This window comes from Peromyscus californicus, unplaced genomic scaffold (assembly GCF_007827085.1).
Source record: "Peromyscus californicus insignis strain IS unplaced genomic scaffold, ASM782708v3 Scaffold_24__1_contigs__length_46423439, whole genome shotgun sequence".
Taxonomy (NCBI): Eukaryota; Metazoa; Chordata; class Mammalia; order Rodentia; family Cricetidae; genus Peromyscus; species Peromyscus californicus.
This window is the reverse complement of record NW_026294535.1, coordinates 13255741-13278788: the sequence shown is the minus strand read 5'-3', so window position 1 is coordinate 13278788 and position 23048 is coordinate 13255741. Positions and strand designations below refer to the sequence as shown.

The following is a 23048-nucleotide window of genomic DNA, read 5'->3' as shown; positions in this document are numbered from 1 at the left end:
TCATCCACCAGAAGGAAGTTTCACTTCTGTAAAAGTCTGTGGTTTGCTGTAGCCGCCGTCATCATTTCAGCTAGGCAGGCCTCTAAACACACTGCTGCAGCTAGGCAGGCCTCTAAACACATGCTGCAGCCACACGTCAGCACTGCGCCTCACCTCGAACTTTTATGTGAGGCAGCCAGCCTCTTCCTTAACTCTTTTTCTTTTTTTGAAACAGAATCTCACTTTGTAGCCCAGGCTGGCCAGGCTGGCCTTGAACTCAGAGAACTGCAGCTCCCTCCCAAGTTTTTCCTTACCTTAAATCTGATCAAGCAAGTTCTGCTAGCTGCAAACATTTCTTCTGCCGCTTACCAGCGGCTACAGTTTAGATATGCAGTGCTTTCCCCAAGACAAGTATGTGAAAGGCTTATCCCCCACTCTGGAGTGAGTGGGAGTTAGTGAAAACTTTTAAGACAGAGGATACCCAGGTGGCCTTCCTGTCATGGAAATGTGCCCTCTGAGGAGGCCTCAGGCCTTCCTCTTCCTCTTGCTTTTCCCTTCCAGCCATGAGGTGGACCACTTGTTCTGCCAGGGTTGCCTCCACAGTGATGTGCAGCTGTAGGCCTAAAGCAAAGGGGCTGACCAATCACAAACTGAAATCTCCAAACCATTCGTTAATCTATAAACCCTAACTGAAATCATATCTGCTGTTTCATAATCCACAATTGTTGTACCAAGTTTACTGTATATAGTACTATTCTGTGTAGAGTAACTGAAGTATTTCAATAAGTGAAGAGCTGGGAAATGGGAAAAGCAGAAAGTCTTATTTTTCTAGACACTAACAATCCCTTAAAATATCTGAATTTTAAATATTTGGTCTTTCATTAGATAAAATTTATATTAGTAAATAACATTTTTAGACCAACATTTCTTTTCATCAAAAATAAAACAAAAGAAAGCCAACAAAATCACGATTCTGAAGAATACACACACTTCCCCCCAAGTAAACAGGTCGACTGATTTCCGAAGCAAAGTCTGAACTAGAGCACTGCCATACAGAACCTCAGCAGTCGCTCTCAGCAGACTGACTCTTCATTCTACACTGGAAGCTAGAAATCTAATCATTTGTACTTTCCACAACAGACTGTTTACAGGTCATAATCTGTCATACTTACAGATGTGAATGGAGCCTTTTACAACCACAAATAGTATCAATCAGCTGAACTCCTAACAAAATCGAAGTTGTTCGGTGGTGTGGTAGTTTGAATGTGATTGGCCCCCATAATCTCACAAGGAGTGTCACTACTAGGAGGTGTGGCCTTGTTGGAGGAAGTGTGTCACTGTGGGGGCGGGCTTTGAGGCTTCCTATGCTCAGGATACCGCCCAGTGTCTCAGTCGACTTCCTGTTGCCTGTAAGATGTAGGACTCTCAGCTACTCCTCCAGCACCACATCTGCTCCCCATCATGATGATAATGGACTGAACCTCTGAAACAATAAGTGAGCCACCCCAATTAAATGTTTCCTTTATAAAAGTTGCCGTGGTCATGGTGTCTCTTCATAGCTATCCAAACTCTAAGCTAGGTGGCCACTAATCAGAGTAAGAATCTCAAATCACTGATAATTTCAAACCTAAAACTCTAACATGAAAGTTAACATACCTACTTCTATTGTTGTACTAGCTGATGACCTCGTGAAATTTCTGACAGTTTCTTATCTTGTGCCTCAGCTTCCTAATTTCAAATAAATCTTTACTCATCTTACTATTAAATGAAAATGAAATTAAACCTAAATAAAGCATTTAAAACTGTGAAAAGAAACAGCTAGGTGAAAAAACCCTTTTTAAATATCCATAATGTTCAAGGACTCTTATGCTAAAGAACTTAATGATCAAGAGTTTAGATAATTGATGGAACAATCAAGAAACTGCTCACTGCTAAGAATAAACCAGTCTAAGTCAAATACTGTGGTCTTAGCTCTTTTAGATGCCTAAGACACTACAAATATTGGGTAACTGGTAAAGGAAGGTAGAATACTTTAATTCCAAATAAACACAATGATATAAATAACATGTAGTTGTCTTTCTATATAGCATATAGTGCACTGCTATGAGGATTAGCCTAGTTTTATAAATGTTACAGCAGGATTGCTACTTGTTCCTCTTATCATAATGAAACCATCAAGAGTAAGACAGAGAGTGAACAGGAAAAACAGTTTTAGAAAAGCAGAAGACGAACTGCAAAGTGAGTAAGATGGCCGCCCCAAGCAACAGGGATGAGACAGGAACACATGCTGGAGGAACACCGTGGTGGGCTGTCAAAAAGAATTGAGGAGGGTGATCTACAGCAACTCAACAAGGTACAGGCTGAAACGAGAGCTACCTAGAAAGTGATTGCTCCTAACCAGAGGACAGCACTAAGTAAGGAATCATATAAGTAATATTTACAGAGAAAATTCTCTCTCCATAGCTATGGCATCACGGAACTGTGTGATGTATCTATCTCCACTGGCTAGGGCAAAATAAAACAAATGAAATAAATAGCCAAAGGAAAACACTCACAAGAAATTGCTGACAAAGAAAGAAAACAAATAACTCGCTAATTAATAAAACATAATTACACAATCACCTCTAACTTGGGACTTATAAAAATATATAATCATAAAACTGTATTCACTACAACAATCTCTGATATAGCAGTGTAACTGATTACTTACCTCTGATTCAAATTTCATTTTTTCTTCTTCTGAAATACGAGCAAACTCCTCCTTCTGGTGCTCAAATTCTGACTTGAGGAATGTATGCTCATAGCGAAGCTTATTATATTCAGCTCTATACCTTTCCACTTCCTAAATTACAAAGAGATTGCAATGTATGAAAAAATCTATAAGTGAAATGTGTGCCCTCTCCAAAAAATCACTGTATGGCATAATTTTTGGTTCTATTAACAGCCATTCTGAAAGAAAACGAAAAGGTCAATGAGAGCAAGGGACTTGGCTCAGTAGTTACGACGCTTCTGCTCAGGAGTTCTGACACCCACAACCAACGTAACTGCTTGGTGGACCTGAAGGCCCACTAGCAAGTGCAGTCACTAGAAGGCAGAGAAAGCACCAGGGAGCACATTAGTTAGACTAGCTGAATCAGTGAACTTTGGGTTCAAGTAAGAGAACCTGCCTTGTGAATAAGGTGAAGAATAATCAAAGACTCCTGATCAACCATGATCTCCACACATGCACTTCAACATGTGCCCACACACCCACATGCAAGGGCAAATACACGCCATACACACACACACACACACACATACACACACATACACACACACACACACACACACACACACTTTACTCATGAAAAAGGAAAGAAAAATGAAACGGATTAGTATGCTCCTTGGAATGGACTAATAAAATGAATTATCATTCAAGTAATGCTTTGTCTTCACTGATTCTCACTGTGGGAACAAATGTGCAGCATCACAAAAGTCTCCCTCTCCGCACTTAATAGTAAAGAATGTGCCAGGTCTATCTAAATATAGATAGATTTTAACAAGTATAACAAAGTATAAGCTATCTCTCTCTAGAAGTCAGACTAGATAACATCAAAGTAGAAAAAAGGTTATTTGAATACTTAGTATACTAACTTAAGGTTTAATCAAATATTGCAATAGTTCATTTCACACTTACTATGATTTTAAAACCTGCTCTTATTTAACTTGAATACCTAGCCCTGGTATGAGTGATTTTATTTACAAAAAATTCAATCTACACCCAAAGCGTGATACCTTGCCATTAGGATATATTGCTGTTAGGGGAATATTTGAAAAATCGGGATATCGATAAATACATCATTACAAAAGAGAATTTTGCAAGTCTTCCTGCACAATGGCAGTATTTTGGACTATTCCAATCTCACAAAGGGTTCCACTTTGAGGAAATAGTAATAATTTATGAGTGTAAGAACTGATAGATGTTTTAGAAGTTAGCATATAAAATGTGTAGGCAGTACCTAATACGCTTCTCTGCAGTCTTTTCCCATTCTCTTTATCAAACGTTTAGTAATGTAAAAACTCTGGTCTCAACTCAAAGTAAAAGGAATGAGTACTTTTCTTTTGGAGGTTGTGTGCTGTTAATACTGACTGTCCTTGGCAGGATGGAGACTGATCTGGGAGAACAGGCTCCAAGCACACCTCTGGAAGACTGTCAAGATCAGGTTAGCCTCTGTGGACACCTGGGAGGGGCTAACTGAGGTGGAAGACCCACCTTCAGTGAAGGCAGTACTACTCAATGTGCTGGGGTTCTGAGCTGAATAAAAAAGAGAAAGGAGCTAAGCACAAGCCTTCATCACCCTCTGCTTCCTTGGCTGAGGATTCCACATGGCCAGCTGCCTTGGGATCCTGCTACCACGCTTCCCCACCATCATGGACTGTCCCCTCAAACTGTAAGCCAAAATAAACTGTTCCTTCTCTAAGTAGCTTCTGTCAGGGTATCAAAGCAACAGGGAAAGCAACAAATCCAGCTGACGTGAAATCCATCCTTCGGGTGGTAAAGATCATTTCACCTGCTGTATGTTAGGAACCATTCTTAGGAACTTGTGAACAAAAATCAAATGCCTCCTTTCATGCTAAGGAAAGGAAGCGCTAAAACATTCTATTGTGTTTTTCCGTTCTGAAAGTGCTAAAACAAAAGCCACAATAACACAGCAGATTAGCATTATTAGAAAGAACAGATAGCGCAGGAAAACTAAACCAGGGAGGTGAGGAAATTCCACAGGTGTCGGGAGTGGCAGGAAAGCAGGCTGCAGCAGTAAGCTGGGAACGGGACAGGAGCAGTCAAGGTGGGCTCACTGAAGAAGGAACACTTTGGGCAGAACTGCAAGAGATTAAGGAATCAGCCAAAAGAGTTCCAACAAATATTCAAGGCAGATACAGCACCAATGCAGACTCTTGAACCCCACCATTTCACAAACATCAGGAGACCAAAGAGAACAGAGAGATAATGGAGTCCAATCCTAGCAGGCCTGGAGACCAGAAGGGACTGCCATGCAGAGGGTCTGGGTAAATGAAGGATGCTTTTCCTGAGGCATAAAGATGAATGCAGTTATTCCACTTAATGACTTACTTCATCAAGAGTCCGGAAACGCTCTCGCATTGGAGCTTCTAATTCTTGCTGCATTTGGGCTCTTACCAATTCCAATTTTTGGGGTGTTAATACCTAGTACATAAAGAAATACAAACAACTATAAATACAAAAATGAAGAAGAATTCTCCCTATTTCAAAGTCTCTTCTAAGACAAGTACTAATTACAGACATTTTTACATGGTGGTTAATTTGTATAATCATTAAATACAACTTATCAGGGCTGGGGGAATAGCTTAGCAGTTAAAGCACCTGCCACACAAGCAATGGATGTGGCAGCCTGCCTATAATTCCAGACTCAGAGGTGGAGACAGGATCCCGAGAGCAAGCTGATGAGCAAGACCGGCCTCTATCAGTCAACACTGGGTTTGACCTAGATCTCATCTCAACTGATAAGGGAGAAGCGCGATCGCAGATAATTCTCAACATCAATCTCAGCCTCCACGTGCACTTGCATATACATGTACGTGTTCCCACAGGTAAGTAAAAATGTGCATACACACAAAACGGGCGAAAGAAAAAAGATAAACACAGCCCACCCCCAAAACAATACTTTAAGAATCTCAATCTTGGTATCAGAGGTGTCAAAAATATGACTAATAAAAAAAAGAAAAACAATGATGATTTTTATACTGGGGGTGGTGGCGCACGCCTTTAATCCCAGCACTTGGGAGGCAGAGGCAGGCGGATCTCTGAGTTCCAGGCCAGCCTGGTCTACAGAGTGAGTTCCAGGACAGCCAGGGCTACACAGAGAAACCCTGTTTCAAAAGAAATACAAGAAAAATCACTGATAACTTTTATGATTGTCAAGAATTAACTTGTCAGCTAAGGCTATCGTGCTAGATACAATGACTGATAGTCTATTTTCTAAAAATAAAATCAAGGTGTAGTAATTTGTTATACTAGAGAAAATTCTTCAGATTTATTTTCAATAAGAAGGGGGAAATGATACAATTATATTATAATCTTAAAAATTAGAAGTATAGAGTCCGGGCTGCAGCTGGAGCCAAGTCTGAGTCCGTGGTGCTGTAGTAGGCAGGTCTTCGGTGATGTCCTGCTGCCATCGAAGGCTATGCTGATGCCTGGGGTCTGGGTCACCACCTGGGGTCATGTGGGTGTTTGAGGGCCACACTGTCCCTGAGTCCATGCCAGTCTGGGTGACCTGTGCTGCCAAGCAAGGCCATGGTGACATCTGGGCTCCGTCTGCTGTGTACCCTGTCTGGGTCCATGGTCCAACCGCAGCTGGAGTCTGCATGGATGTCTGTGGCCCATGTAGCCACCAGGGGCCATGCGGATATCAGGAACCTGGGCTACCACCTAGAACCATGTTGGTATCCTTGTATTGAGCCTTTGCTGGACCATACAGATCTAGGTGGCCTATGCTGCCACCGGGGCCATGGGGTCATCTGGGCCTGAGCTGCTGCCAGGGGCCATGTCTGGGTCCATGGCCCTGCTACAGTCACGGTCTGTCACAGCCTGTGGCTCCTATTATCACTGAAGTCCAAGGAGATAGGGCTGCACAGAGTTGGCCCCACCCACCTCTCACTGGCTGCAGCAATAGGAAGAACAGGCCCTGCCCCTCACTTGGGAGGGTGGTTCCTGCACCTTGACTGGGCAGCACAATAGAGCTGACCCTGTTGGCAGGGGGTGCAGGTGAGCCAGCCCTGTGGATTTGAAAGCAGGAGAGCGCTCCCTCCCCCGTCCCCCTCCCTGGAATGTCATGTGATGACATGGGTGAGGGAAATATGCCCTCCCCTACCTACCTCTTGCTACCTGCGGCAGGCAGGAGAACCAGCCTCTGGGACATGAGAATGGAAGAGCTGGTCCTGCCCCTCACCAACTGCAGCAATTGGGAGAGCGGGTCCTGCACCTCGCCTGGGCAAAATAGTAGAGCTGGCTCTGGTGGTGTGAGTGTGGGTGAGCCAGCCTGATGGGTGAGAGCAGGAGTACTGGCCCTGCTTCTTGCTGTCTGCTGCACTGGGTAAACTAGCTGGGGCAGTCCTGGAGAGCTCGTCCATGTGGCAACAATGAGGGAAGGCTGGCAGGCTGACAACCCAGCTACCACCCAGACCCAGAACCAGGGCTATGAGTTAGCCCACACCAACATCCACCTCATCAATCTCATCTATGAACTGCTGGAGTATGGGAGGTGGTTGAACCTGCAGATGCAAAGCTACAGAATCTCCATGACACAGGACAACAACAGGATATCCAAGGAGTTCCAGTGAGGACCCAGTATTGACAGTGTAGCCAAAGCCAGAGGCCTCAAACCAGATCAATGACTCACTGCAATGACTCACTGCAATGAACACTTACAAGTAAAGATGTATGGACTGAAGGGTAAACTGTGTAACTCACTGGTTCACATACAGCTTCCATGATGAGAATTTTTTGTTTGTTTTTGGTTTTTGGTTTTAAATTTTGTTTGTTCTGGGGGGAGGTTGCAAGGGCAGAGGGCGGAATCGAGGGGACAGGACAGGGAGATGAGCTGGACCTGGATGCATGATGCGAAATCCAAAGAATCAATGAAAAGTTAAAAAAATTAAAGACATAATTTTTTTAAAGAAAGGCTAACTGTTATTCTGACCAGCAAAACTAATTTTGGCTCTATTCTGTCATACTCTCTTACAGTGCTCACTTCAGTGAATAATTAATATTTATGTAAGCAGCATATGGGCACACTCCTTGTCGCAAAGATTCGTCATTATTTTTCCAACACCTTTCATCACTGACTACCATATAGGAACTGCTAAACTCCTGTTTCATGAATCAATAAAAGAACAAATGAACAAATGCTGGCTGAAAAATAATATAGCCCGTATTTGTATGAGTTTCTTTGAAAACATGAATAATGTACACTTTTATTCGTTTACTCAATATTCCACAGTTGCCTAAAATACTACACACTCTACTGAATGAAAGTCTTCTAAATATACAACATTACGTAATATATGATAATTTACATCCCATTTTGCTCTGAGTATCTTACATGCAGTAATTTAGCTAATCCCCACAAACCCCACACAGTAGCTACACTGAAGCATACAAAGACCCTAAACAACTTTCTATAGGTTGCAAAGATTCAAATGAAGCATGCATCTTCCCATAATAAATTCAAATTTCGGTGTAAGAAATAAATCATACACAACTAATAATAAAGTAGGCAAACAAAAGCTATTAAAAAGTAAAAATAAAAAGATGTTTTAGACAGAATGAACACGAACAAACAAACAAACACACACACACACACACACACACACACACACACACACACACACACACGAGACAAGCTAAAGCTTCAGCACTAACAAGCCAAGCATGCTGCCTCAGGTCTATGAGCTCTGTACTCAGGAGATGCAGACAGGAGTGTGTTGAGTTCAAGATCAGTGTGGGCTACATAGAGAGACCGTCAAAGAGAGAGGAGATGAGAGCAGATAGGGAGGGAGAGAAAGTATAAAGAATACTCCAGCAGTTGGAGTTTAGGAAGTAACAAATAGAACAAAAGCCTTGGCGGGAGAAAGCTGAGGCTATGGGAGGAGAGACCAGGCCTAACTACAGTGTCCGGTCTAGGTGACAGCAAACCAGCTAAGCAGGAGGGTAATGAGAAGGAATAAATTAATAGGATCCTGTTTCCAACATCAATCATAAAAGGAGGAAAGCAAGGAAAACCAGGTTATTAAGGAGTTCAGAACAAAGATGAATAGTTAAAAGGTATTGCAGAATATGAGTTTCAGTGTGGTGAAAACATGGCAGTTAGACTTTTAAAAGATTGCTGCTGTCTTGGTCTGTAACAAAGATACATACTGACTAAGTTAAGACTGAACTAATATGGTCTTACTCACACTAATGTGAAGAGAATGACAAAGAGACTGGAAGGTGAGGTAACAGCTAAAACATATGGTCCAAAGACGATAACGGTGCTGAGTACAGGAGGGTACACTACACACCCCTCTATGTCACTGTACATGCTGAAGATTTCCAGAATTAAGAGTTAATAAAGAATGAAAGGTTTAAACATAGCCAAAGTGATATAATAAAAGCTAGATAGCCAAATTATGAAGGAAAAATTAAATGGCTTTCAAAAATACCATTCAAAGGGTAAATTTCCAAAGGATGAAAAACAGTGAGAGGATCCAGGCCATGGCACACATAGACACAAGCAGAGGCTCATAAACTGTCCCGAGGAAACATAACCGAGTCCCAGAGGAGCGTGCACAGATCTAGGAGATCTGTACAAGGTTTGGACTCCTTCAGTACAGGACTGATGAGGACATCTTGTAAGGAAACTACATAAGCCAAGGAAAGAAGCACCTGAAAAGATGAGAGATGAGTACTAAGATTTCACACACCCTGTGAATAATCCTGTTTCCACAAGCCAGAATAAAAACCTTCATTTCACAAATAAATGGATCATCATGTGCATCTTGTCTCAGCAGTGGGAATAAGCGGCAGACTCCAGGCCTCTCTAACTCCATCCTAAAGCAAAGCCTAGAACCATGAAACTGTCTGCAAGTGACAAGACTGTGGCCCAGACCAAAGAGGAGCACAAAAATATCCACCCCCAACCAAGTAAAATGCACAGTGTCTGGCGTCCGTCTGACAAAAGTTCCCAAGCATGAGAAGACACAGGACACCGCCTGATACTGAGTAAGTAAAAACAAAGAAGCGCCAACCTAAAACAGACCCAGAGTCACACAGCAAGACAGTAAGACTAAGTTACAAAGTTACCCTAACTGTTCAAAAAACTACAGAAAAGATGGAATGTGTTAAAGAGCTAAGAAACATATAAAGAGATAACTATGGGCCGGGCGGTGGTGGCGCACGCCTTTAATCCCAGCACTCGGGAGGCAGAGCCAGGCGGATCTCTGTGAGTTCGAGGCCAGCCTGGGCTACCAAGTGAGTTCCAGGAAAGGCGCAAAGCTACACAGAGAAACCCTGTCTCGAAAAACCAAAAAAAAAAAAAAAAAAAAAGAGATAACTATGGAGATGAAATTTATAATTCTGAGTTTAAAAAGATACTGCCTGGTCTAATTTAGAATAGATAATGAAAACATCAATGAACATGACTAAAATGAACACCACAGGAATTCTCTAAGACAAAACACACAGAAAAAAGAAAAAAGACTAAAGTTAGCAGAATCTTAGTAAGTGAGGAGAGAATTTTAAATAATTAGCATTAAAGTATAACTTAGATCTTCAAGAGGTGAAAGAAAAAAAAAACTACAGATAGAACACCCCCAAATTTTATTTGATTAAAAACTGTAAGACCAATAAAAACTCAAGACCTGTGAAGAAACATGAAACAAAGGCATCAAAGACATGTAACCAAAACTGTTCAAAAGTAGTAAAGAGCTGGCAGGTATTGGGGGGGGGGGGGGCACCAAAGACTCAGATGTAAGAATGGCAGTGCCTTTGCTATGTGAAACACAAATGAAACACTGACAAAAACAAAACTAAACTAAACTAAAAATATCTTTAAGGAAATAGAGGGGGAAACTGTCAACTGAGAATTCAATATTCAGTGAAAATACTTTTACAAAACAAACTTTTTCAAACACATAAAAGCTGGAAAAGATCACAACAGCAGATCTACACTACAATAAACGATTTTTTTAAAGGCCTTGGGAACAGGAAAACTGTTCATAAGTGTGTATTAGGCAGAAATATGGATTGGGAAAGGAAACGAGGCATAGTGTAGCAGTTATGTATAAATTAAAAAAAAAGAAGTCACTGTCCCTTAATAGTTCTGAAATCCAGTAGCCAAGCGCTAGGACTTCCACTGACTCGGTTTCAAAGCCTCTGTGGCTCAAGGCTCAGCTTTCTGGGCTCTTGGTTTTTGTTTTGTTTTGTTTTAATTTGGTTTGGTTTTTGGAGACAGGGTTTCTCTGTGTAACAGCTCTGGCTATCCTGGACTTACTTTGTAGACCAGGCTGGCCTCGAACTCTGCCTCCCGAGTGCTGGGATTAAAGGCATGGGCCACCACCGCCTGGCAGGCTCTTGGTTTTTGTCTGTGGCTGTCCTTTCTTCTTCACGAAAGGGAGCATGTTTCTGCAACCCACTAGGTTTAAAGGCCTTCTTTCTGCCAGCAGAGATTCTATGGATCCAAAAGCCTCTGTTATTTTGTACTTCCTAAGTCTATCTCAGTCCAAGCCAGCAGACTGTCTCCCAAGTAAATGTCTCAAAATCATAGTGGGTCTTGTGGGAATTTCTGAGGCTTTCACCCCACTAAACAAAGCCTACATGTGCAGACCTTTTTATATAATCCTATTTGTATTTTTATGCTTTGCCCGAGACAGCTAAGACAATACTTCAAACTTCTCAGAGACCCTCTGATCGAGGAAAAAGAGAAGAAATCTATGCTCTCTTGACAAGACCTTGATGTGATTCTTTTGTTCTTTTGCCCAATCTGAGATCTTGAGATGTGGTGGCAATTAGTCTTTATACAGCGGTTTCAATATATATTTCTGCTGTGTAGCATTCTTATCATTTGGAAAGGCAGAACACTCTTCTGAAAAGTACCCAGTCTGTTTTCTTTTTGTTCAAGAGCTCTCCCTTCAACTAATCTCTTATGTTTCACACTTAACTACAGGCAACAGAAAACAAGTGGCGCAATCTAGGTTTTACTTTTAAATCTTTGTATATTGGAGGGGGGAGTGTAATGTACACTGTTGTGAGGTATATGCGCATGTGTGCAAGTACACATGTATGCACATGTGTGGAGGTCATGGGTCATGTGTCTTCCTTAATCTCTTCCCAACCTTTTTTTTTTTTTTTTTTTTTTAAGACAATCTTAACAAGACCATTCAGGCCTTCCTAAACTGCTTTAAACCTTAAGGTGATCCTCATAACTCTTATCTTTACTGACTACTTTCCAGTTCGAAAACTACTCCAGTGTCTGAAGCATTTGTTACACTTGTAGCCAATTTTCAAGTACCAGAACCCAAGTAACAAAATGGCCTTAAATTAAAAGACCTAAATTACATTACCTGTATTCTCTTACAGTATTTATGGATTAAGGCAGTGGTTCTCAACCTTCCTAACACTGCAACCTTTAACACAGTTCCTCATGTTGCAGTGACCCCCAACAATACAATTATTTTCACTGCTACTTCATAACTATAATTTTGCTACTGTTATGAATTGTAATGTAAACACCTGTGTATTCCAATGGTCTTAGATGACCCCTGTGATAGGGTCATTCGACACCCCCCCCAAAGGGGTCGCAACCCACAGGTTGAGAACCACTGGGTTAGGATACCGGACACAGCTAAGTTACATTCTCTATTTCGTGTCAAGTGAATGCAGCTAAGGCAGTAATCTTGCCTGGGACCAGGAGTTCTTTCCTAGCTCACTAGCTACACTAGTAGAGTTCAGCTCTCACGCTGATAGGACTATGGCCTTCAGCTCCTGGGAACCGCCCATCATCTGTCACACCCCTATCTTCATATGGGAGTTTACTTCCTCAGAGTCATCAGGAGAACTTCTTTGCTATTCTCCACCCTTACAGGCTTTTTAAAAAGGCATCTGACCAGTAAGATGTACTACTGATTAAAGCCCATAAAAAATCTGAGATTCAAACACTCCAATGCTGTAGCTTTTTGTACCGTATCAGTCCTCAGAAACTTCCAGATTTTGGAGCATTTTGGACTTCAGATTTTCAGATTAGAAGTGTCCATCACTGAAGCCTGAAATACTCTAAGAGCTGAAAAATTCAATTATCCGAATACTTCTGCTTCCACACCCTTCACATAAGGAATACTTAACTTGTAACAACAGCCTAAAGGTACAGATCACTTAAGTGTTACACATCAAAGCACTAACACTTCCTTTGCAACGTCTCATTTCATCTCTACAATTACCCTATGAGGCAGGCACTTTTACTCCTGTTGACTACTGATCAGAAATGTGCTTTAAATAAATGTTTTTTGTAGCTTTGCCTATGAAAGCCAGTAGAGCAGTCAATGCTACATAGGCATTTCTTCCTGTTAGATAAAAGATGTACATTTCTAAAAATCATCTTTCATAATCCTCCACTTGAATATTTCTTGTAGATGCTGCTCAATTTACTGAAGTTTTCTTAACATAATTTGTATAAATTAAAAACAAACATTAAAGCAAATAGCTAAATCAAACCTCCCCCCTCCTCCTCCTGTGTATTTCTTTAGCTTATTTTTAATTGTGTGTGTGTGTGTGTGTGTGTGTGTGTGTAGTATGTATATGTTGAATGCTGGTGCCCATAGTGTGTAGAGGTGGAGTTACAGGCAGCTGTGAGCTAGACATGGGTGCTAGGCATCAAGCTAGTAAGACACAAATTTTCCTAGAAGAATTACATTTGTCCGCAAACATTGGCAATCTATAATACCAAGACTTTTTGGAATGTTATAACATACAAGGAATACACAAATAAGATCACAGGAAGAAGCCAGGCGGTGGTGGCGCACGCCTTTAATCCCAGCACTCAGGAGGCAAAGGCAGGTGGATCTTTGTGAGTTCGAGGCCAGCCTGGTCTACAGAGCAAGATCCAGGAAAAGGCGCAAAGCTACACAGAGAAACCCTGTCTCGAAAAACCAAAACAAAACAAAAAAAAAAGATCACAGGAAGAACAGCACTTCACTTCAATATGAGGAAGAAAATATTTGACATATACTAATCTGTAAATAACAATGTATTACTTTTTAAAGTTAACAAGGGACTGGAGAGATGGCTCAGTGGTTGAGAGCACTGGCTACTCTTCCAGAGGACCTGGGTTTGATTCGCAGGATCCATATCCCAGCTCAAGCTTCTGTAACTCCAGTTCCAGGGGATCCGTCCTAGTTAAGGTTTCTATTGCTGTGATGAAAGACCAGGAGCAAAAGCAAGTTAAGGAGGAAAGGGTTCATTTGGCTTACACTTCTACATCACCGTTCATCATCAAAGGAAGTCAGAACAGGGCTGGTACCTGGAGGCAGGAGCTGATGCAGAGGTCATGGAGAGGTGCTGTTTACTGTCTTACTCAGCCTGATTTCTTATAGAACCCAGGACCACCGGCCCAGGGATGGAAGGAACCCCCCACAGCAGGCTGGGCCTTAATCACTAATTAAGGAAATGCCCTACAGGCTTGCCTACAGCCTGCTCTTCTGGAGGCATTTTCTTAATTGAGGTTCCCTCCTCTCAAATGACTTCAGTGTGGGTCAAGCTGACTTAAAACTGACCCAGCATAGGATCCCACACCTTCTTCTGGCCTCCATAGGCACCAGACACACATGTGATGCACAGACTTACATGCAGGCAAAGCACCTAATACATAAAATAAAAACAATATTAAAATTTAAGTTAATCAGGTGGCTCGGCCCTGCCTGTAATTCCAGATACAGAAGAGGCTGAAGCAGAGGGCAATCTAGCTCCAGAGCAGTCTGCCAGCCCTGGACACCCATCTCAGAGCACAAGTTGACGAGGTTTCTCTAGTACTAAAGCACTGAAGCCCTGTATAAAATCTGCTCTACAAGTAAAGTCTATTTTAGATGCTATCTTAGTTTCCTAGGCATGGAAGAAAATTAAAACCTGGGTGGCTACAAACAACAGAAAATTTACTGTTTCAAAATGGGGGGCGCGGCTTGAAGTCTAAAATCAGGGTATTAGCAAGGCAATGATCCCTTTGACACCTACAATGATCTTTCCGTGCCTTTTCCTGGGCTCTGCTGTGTTACTGTGCAGATGCCTCCATCATCACACAGCAGTGTCACTACCACCCCATGTCATCACAGAGGCAGTCTCCATTACCCCATGTCCCTCTTGCACCTCATCTCTTTTCTTATAAAAACATCAGGAACACTGGGTTAATGGCTCACCATATTCCAGTGTGATCTCATCAACAATAATGCCTGCAATAACCCTTATCTTCAAATAAGACCATATACTGAAGGATTAGGACTTCAACCTATGTTTTTGAGGAATACAACAGAACCTGTAACAGATATGAAAGAAAACTAGACAGCTTTGAAGATATTGATACTCTAGGCATATATGAGAAAGAAATCCAGCATTATGTATTAACAGAACAAAAAACTTGATTAATTAATTATTCCATTCATTCATGACATTCATCTGCTAGGCATCAGACATATTGAAAACAAGTTCCTGCCTTCAATTAAAATGAAAATGCCATCATTTATGATTATCTACCATATACCAAGTACTTACTAAAAATATATATTATCTCCTTAGGTCTTACAACAAACAACACATTAGGTAGAAACTTTTATTACCTTTACCGCATGAGAAAGATAAGGTACAGTAACACAGTTACTTGATGAAGGTCATCATTGACCCTTTTCACTATAAAGGTCCTTTTTAGTAACCAATTCTTTGTCTTGCAATCTATTTTATGTGATGCCAATACAGCCACTTCAGCCTTAAGCTTATTCTTGTATATGCTTACAACAACAAACATACATTTAGATTTTACTCTTAAGGAACAGATTCAATGAGCAATGTCTAAAGAGTATCTTAAATGCCTCAAGTTCAACATTGCTTCCATTCAGGGCTACATAGAGAAACCTTGTCTCAAAAAATAAAACAAAACAAAATTAAAACAAACAAAAAAATTGCTTCCATTTATATAAGCCTCTCAATTTTTGTAAAAACAAATTATAATCCACTAATTCTGAAAGCAGAAAACTTCGTACATATAGTAAAAATATTGCTAGTTGTTACATACAACAGTCTCAAGAGCTAAGGTGTTTTAGACAATGCTCTTTGGTACTGGATGGCTTGATGGTATGCACAGTGAAAATACTCTAATTGTATGTTCAGAACCAAGACTGCAGTAAAGACATGTAATGGAACACAGGTGAGTGTTGCCAGAAACACCTCAGATTCATAAGGGTTTCATTTTGAATCAATTTTTGGAAGTTGCCATTTTTTTCATCCCCCCCCCCCCACCTTACTTATGCAATTTAATATGAGGTTGGGGCCTACAGTTTAAGAAGTCGTATAAAATATATGAAAGACTGGATTCTATATCAACTGCAGATACAGCAAAGTAACTATTAGCAACACAGAAAAAAACAAATTTACCAAAACTACTTATTTCCATTAATCTTACCAAAACCACTTATTTCCACTAACTACATGACTAATTTTATATAAATTCAAATATACTTCCTCACCTGCCGCTTCATTTCTTCCAAGTCTTTAATTTTCTCCATTAATTCCGCTCTTAACTCTTCAAGGAGCTGCTGGAATTTTTCCTGGTTAGTTTGCTTTTCATGCAACACACGCTTAAGTTCATTTTGTGATTTTACATATTCTTCCTGCAACCTGATTTTTAAAAAAGAATTTCAATTTGAAATGCATATTTTACATTCAAATTCACTGCTTTATATAAAGCAAACCAATACTACAGAAAAACAAGACTGATATGACATTCCATTAAACTTGTAATAATTTTTTCTTTGCAAACTTTTATCTAATTATTAACACTGTAATTTCTGAAAGCAATTTTAAAACACACATTTATCTACCTGGATATATTTATTGTTAAATATTGTTCATGTGTGTCTTGCTACTTTCAAATAATACTACATTCACAACCCACTTAATACCATAGATCTGAACAAAGTAATTTATTTTTACTATATTGTACTAACTAAATATACTGTAAAATAACAAAAATATACCACATGTTCCAGAGCAAACATTCAGCCAATACAACTCCACTAACAATTTTTTAAGCAGCCACCTCCCCATTGCCCCCAATACTTTATCTCAAAATTTAAGTAATTTACCTTTTGTGTTCAATTTTCAGAGCCTGATAATTATGTTTATGATGTTCACATCGTACCCTTTCATCAATTAACATATTTTGGAACTCAGGTTCAGGATTCAGCCTACTGTCTCCACCAGGAGGAAACACACTAGGAAACGTGTCCATCTTTGTAAGGCAACTGACAACCATGAAAAGAGTGAGCTGTGGCTTTTGTTTTGTTTTCGTTTTCTTTCAGGAGTATTTCTAACTTCTTTCTTGCTATGGCAGAATCCCAGGAGACCAAATCATGCCTGCATAGAGAATGCACATAATTACTACTCAGTAACCTGAACAGCCTTTGGTTTTACATAACTGTTAACAATTATTTTCCTTTTTTATTTTTTTTTTATTTTTTATTTTTTATTTTTTTTTTTTTTGGTTTTTCGAGACAGGGTTTCTCTGTGTAGCTTTGTGCCTTTCCTGGGACTCACTTGGTAGTCCAGGCTGGCCTCGAACTCACAGAGATCCACCTGGCTCTGCCTCCTGAGTGCTGGGATTAAAGGCGTGCGCCACCACCGCCCGGCTCCTTTTTTATTTTTTAAGTTCAGTTTTTAGATTTCTACCTACTCATAAAACAAATGCAAAAACATTGCTGAATCATAGGTTCATATTTATCCTTTACCTCCATGAAGAAACTCTGTAACTATCAAGCTTGCACCTTCAAATACTAGTCCTAAAACAAGGTGTCCATATTTGTAAGGCAACCGACAACCACGTAAAGAACAAGTCAAGGCTTTCGGTTTTAGTTTTCTTTCAGGAGTATTTCCAACTCTTCCTTGCTAAGGCAGAACCCAGGAGACCAGAAGTATGAACTTTTCCAGTTTAAGTCATCTTTGATTCACTAATTAAGCTATTTCTCAAAGTTACTGTGGGGAACTTTCAAGAGTGGATCCTAGTATAGAATACATATTCCAATAATTAGGGGAAAATTATATAGAACTTGGTAAGTATCTGGAGAAAAATAACATCTTCACAAAGATGACCTCCAGTAGTAATTATGTCTGTGAGTCATGCTGCAAACGGTCTTCTGACACACAGCACTTAGGAGGCAGATTCAAACAAGAAATCAGTTAGCACACAAATATTGAGCGTTTCCTGTGTTATCTACTATGCTAAGAACGGAAAAGAAGATCACTATGCCTACCCCCAAAATACTGATCCAGCATTAATTACTGCAGTAACTAAATGTTTATTGCATATACAAGTTAAAAAAGATGGGAAAATGTTTTGTTATAAGAAAATAAAATTAATTCAAATCGTTCTATCCCTATAACATCATTAACCTTTCTCCAGACCACTATATATACATATATTTTCCCCTCTATTACAACAATGGATCTTTGGCTTATGGAAAACATTCTTGCTTGAATATAATCTCTGCTAAATTACTATCATGTCTACACATATACACACATGCATATATACAAATACACACATCTATAAACTGAAATTAGATTGCCTAGGTTTCCTTTGAAACTATACAGAAGTGTGAATGGGAGGGGTGTGGGAGACCAGCTCCCACTTTTTCCCCAGGGTACTCTTAAGGAGAGAGGGATAAAAGATTTAGATAGAAATATAGAGGGGAGAGAGGCAGCGAGAAACACAGGATAGCCTTGGGAAGGCCTGGATCCTAATCCACCGGCCCCTTCTGTCTCTTCTAAAGGGGTTTTTATAGGAGTGCCAAGGAGTGAAACAAAAGGCCAGCACAGCCAAGTGCAGACCCTTCCAATCACCTGGCAACCACACACGTGGTCAAGCCATCCTCTAATGCAGCTCCTTGGTGAAGCAAGCTCAGATCTCCCTAGGAACCTTTGTGGGCCTCCAGAGAGGTGGGTCCTTAAGGACCTTTTCCCCCTTACTCTTCACTCACTCTACTCCTCATTTTAAACATGGTTCGACTGACCATATCAATACATTCAGAGATTTCAACTTCCCGGACTTTCGGGGAGAAGGTACAACAAACTCATCCTGGCTTACATCTTATAGAGAACCTCTAGACACTGCACACGGCTGCCACACTGCCGACCAGAGGGGAAAAACAGCTTAGAGCAGGGTCCTGATTTCCAGCTGCATTTAAGAGGCTCACCCTAACAAGCAGAAAGCTGAACAATGTAAAAAAAAAAAAAAATCAAAAAGTCTTCTTGTATCCAAAAAGGAGATGAGGTCACAAGGTACACCACACCCACGAAAGTGGAGAAGCCAATAGGAAAATTCAAGAATAACAGTGTACTAGAGCAGGAAAGAGTAAGCAGGAATGTTTCCAGGCAAGGAGAGCAGACTGAAGTGTAATAACCAACTGGGAAAAGCTAGATAAAGGCAGTTCTCAGGGTTAAAACTCCAGGACCCAGTTTTGTGGGTTTCTCATACTTTTCAGAGTTTTACCTCCTAGAACCAACCAGGTTCTCGAAATGAATACTAGAGAAAAATCTTCTTATGACAAAGAAAAGGGACACAGAAGCACTCTGAAGTAGACAGGGGCATTCTAACCTTCTTAACAAAGGAAATGTGTGTGACGTACAGCCCAGTCTGCTGTGGTGCTAACAGAGCCTTCTACCTCACACAAGAAAAGCACTAAAATCTAGCACCCTCCATTCACCCCCTCCCATAAAAGAGGAGTGCAGGGAGACTGAATGCCACTGGCAAAGGTTCTAGCTCAGGCCTACAGTTCACCAAAAGTCTGAGATTAATCAGATGACCTATAGAACTCTTCCCTTCCCCCATCCTTATAAAAAGTATATAACATAAGTAGCTTATAATAATAAAGTAATGCTTATATCATTGTAATATTTACTTACATAGAAGTACGTGTTTATATATACATATACTAATAGAAATACGCATTTGTATACATGTATATAGGTTCACTTACTGAATATAATGGATATTATACATCACTTCATTCAACTACACAACCTAACAGTCTTCTCGAGTTTACATGGAACATTCATTAAAAACCACATTCTGGCTGGGCATAGTGGCTCACACCTTTAACTCCAGCACTCAGGAGGCAAAAGCAGGAGGATCTCTGTGAGCTCAAGACCACCCTGGTCTACATAGTGAATTCCAAGACAACCAGGGCTATATGGAGAGGCCCTGCCCCCGCCACCAAAGAGAGAGGGGGGAGGGAAGGAGGGAGGGAGGCAGGAAAAGAAAAGAGAAAGGAATCACATTCTAGCACAAAACCACAACAAATTAAAGAGAACAGTAATCATACAGTATTGGTCATCGTGTGTGTGTGTGTGTGTGTGTGTGTGTGTGTGTGTGTGTGTGTGTGTGTGTCTCCGCCGGAGCTGAGGACCAAACCCAGGGCCTTGCGCGCTCTACCACTGAGCTAAATCCCCAACCCCCAGTATTGGTTCTTAACCTTGAAGGAATTATACAAATAATCAGTAAGAGCTGAGTGGTGGTGATGGTGCATGCCTTTGATCCTAGTACTTGGAAAGCAGATGCAGGCGAATCTCTGAGTTTGAGGCCAGCTTGGGCTACAGAGAGAGTTCCAGACAGCCAAGGCTACACAGAGAAACCCTGTCTTGAATAACCAAAAAATGAACAAATAGTCAACAAGCGAATGATAGATGGAAAAACTGAAAATGCTTGGAAGTTAAGCACACTTTTAAATAATACCTAAGAAAAGAAGGAAACTCTTCTTACTGGAGGGAAGGAAAACTAGAACAGCCACTTTGGAAGATAGTTTGGCAGTTCTTACAAAGTTAAACATACTCTTACTATAGAACTACTGATCCTATTCCGTGGTATTTAGTTAAATGATTAAAAATGTGTCCATATTTTTAAAAACCTCCACATACACATCTTAATAGCAGCTTTACTCCTAATTGTCCTGTAGTGGATAGCTGTTCTGTCTATGACCTTGTGAACACTGCCTCTAGAGATGTAGAAGGTAAATGTCCTATCTACCTATGTATGACCTTGAAGTACCTGCCCCTGGGGCGTGGCTTGGGGCTACCTTAAGACCTGAGACACACTAGGCCGCTCTCTTCTCTTGCTTATGGGCTGGATGGTGAGGGGACTGTCTCAGCAGCAGAACAGCGATGGGCTGTATCTAAGCTTTCCAGGACCCTACACTAAATCTCCCATGCTGTAGTAAGTTTGCTCCACTAATAAATTCCTTCACCCTTTAAGCAGACTCCATGGATTTCTCCCATTAATGTTCTTCCATGAATGAATGGATTAAAGGTAGCTTAGACACAATGGAATATTCAGCACTAATAAAGAATAAGCTGTCAAGCTATGAGGAAAAATGGAGAAAGCATAAGTACATATTGTTAAGTAAAGGAAGCCAGTCTGAAAAGACTATCTGTAAGGTTCCAATTATTTCACATTCAGGGGTGGGGCCATGGAGACAGTAAAATGATGAATTGTTGTCAAGGGGTAGAAAGGATTGAGGGAAAGGGTAATGCAGAAGCTGTTTAAAGCAGTGAAACTTTTCTGTGGATACTATAATAGCAGATAGGTGCTGATAAACAATTGTCCAAATCTACAGAACATTACTACAAGAATGAAGCTTATGTAAATTTGGAACTTTGGTCATAATAACGTAGGCTCATTAGTTGTACTGCCAATAGGAAAGTTGTACATATAGGGAGATGTGGTATATAGAAACCCTCTGTACTTTTAATTAGTTTTACTATTCACCAAAATCATCTCTAAAATATAGTCTAGTGAGCTGGGCATGGTTGCACATGCCTTTAACCCAGGTACTCAGGAGGCAGAGGCAGGCAGATATCTGTGAGTTTGAGGCCAGCCTGATTAAAATAAGTTCCAGGACAGCCAAGGCTACATAGTGAGACCCTGCCTCTAAATAAATAGTTAAATCATTTTTGAAGACAGCTTAGGTGGGGGACTAGGAATACCTGACACAAACCATGCATAGCTTAGGAGCCTAAAATATTCCTATCGCTTAACTCTTTATAATAAAGATCCTCCAAATTCTTCTCTAGTATGACCATTAAAATGCTACATGGAATCGGGTGGTAGTGGTGCACACCTTGCACTCGGGAGGCAGAGGCAGGCGGATCTCTGTGAGTTCAAGGCCAGCCTGGTCTACAGAGCGAAATCCAGGATAGGCACCTATAGCTGAAGTTTTCTCCAGTCCAGCCTGGCCCATGGTCAGGACAAATTTCTCTCACCCGCCAGTCCCGCAGCTGCTCAGACCCAACCAAGTAAACACACGGAGACTTATATTGCTTACAAACTGTATGGCCGTGGCAGGCTTCTTGTTATCTAGTTCTTACATCTTAAATTAACCCATTTCTACAAATCTATACCTTGCCACATAGCTCATGGCTTACCAGTATCTTACATGTTGGTACTCATGGCAGCGGCTGGCAGTCTCCTGACTCAGCCTTCCACTTCCCAGAATTCTCCTCTCTCCTTGTCCCGCCTATACTTCCTGCCTGGCTACTGGCCAATCAGTGTTTCATTTATTAACCAATCAGAACAACACATTTAACATACAGAACATCCCACAGCAGGCACAAAAACTACACAGAGGAACCCTGTCTAGAAAAAACCAATAATAGTAATTATAATAAGTCTCTGTGTGGTTATTTGGGAGAGGGCTGGAGGGATACAGAAAAGTCCACCTATACCTTAGTAATTGTACTAACATATGCAGAATACATGTCTCAAACAAAAACAAATTTAAAAGAAAAATCATAACTTAACCATATGTACCTCCACAAGACCTCTTTGTTTAAACATAAGAGCAAGAAATGTTGGAAGGAAAAGGGGAGAAAGATATTGCAAGCATTAATCAAAAGATAGATGGTAAATCTGTGCTATCAGATCAAGTCAATCTTTAAGTTCCCTCCAAACAAACGAGGGACATCCATAATGATAAAGGTTAAAGGCAGAGGTGGTTGTTTTAAATTTATATATACTTACTATGGCTACTAAATACATATGTAGACTTGTCAGAGCTATAAGAAAAAACAGACAAATTTATAATCATAGGGAGAAAATGTAACCACAATTCCTAGTGAATAACAGAATAAGCACATTCGGTGGAATGTGTTCTGTTTGGAAGGGGAAATGTAAGAATGGTTATTATGTGCATATGTATAATTTTATATTTTAAAAACTAACAAATTCTTTTCTAAGGTAGTTGTACCATTTTCCATTCAATGAACAACATAT

The 23048-nt window shown here is 40.6% G+C and overlaps 1 protein-coding gene across 4 annotated transcripts in view; it reads right to left on the bottom strand.

Moving 5' to 3' along the window:
- Positions 1 to 23048, bottom strand: part of Cep83 (centrosomal protein 83) — a 113139-nt gene that overhangs the window by 58771 nt on the left and 31320 nt on the right. For all 4 annotated transcript variants that reach the window (XM_052753168.1, XM_052753169.1, XM_052753170.1 and 1 more), the window contains exons 2-5: positions 16873 to 17143; positions 16255 to 16405; positions 5090 to 5182; positions 2690 to 2821 (exon numbers count right to left, since the gene is read on the bottom strand). In XM_052753168.1, the coding sequence (XP_052609128.1) occupies positions 2690 to 2821; positions 5090 to 5182; positions 16255 to 16405; positions 16873 to 17042 (546 nt within the window). In that variant the 5' untranslated portion in view covers positions 17043 to 17143. The remainder of the gene's footprint in view (positions 1 to 2689; positions 2822 to 5089; positions 5183 to 16254; positions 16406 to 16872; positions 17144 to 23048) is intronic.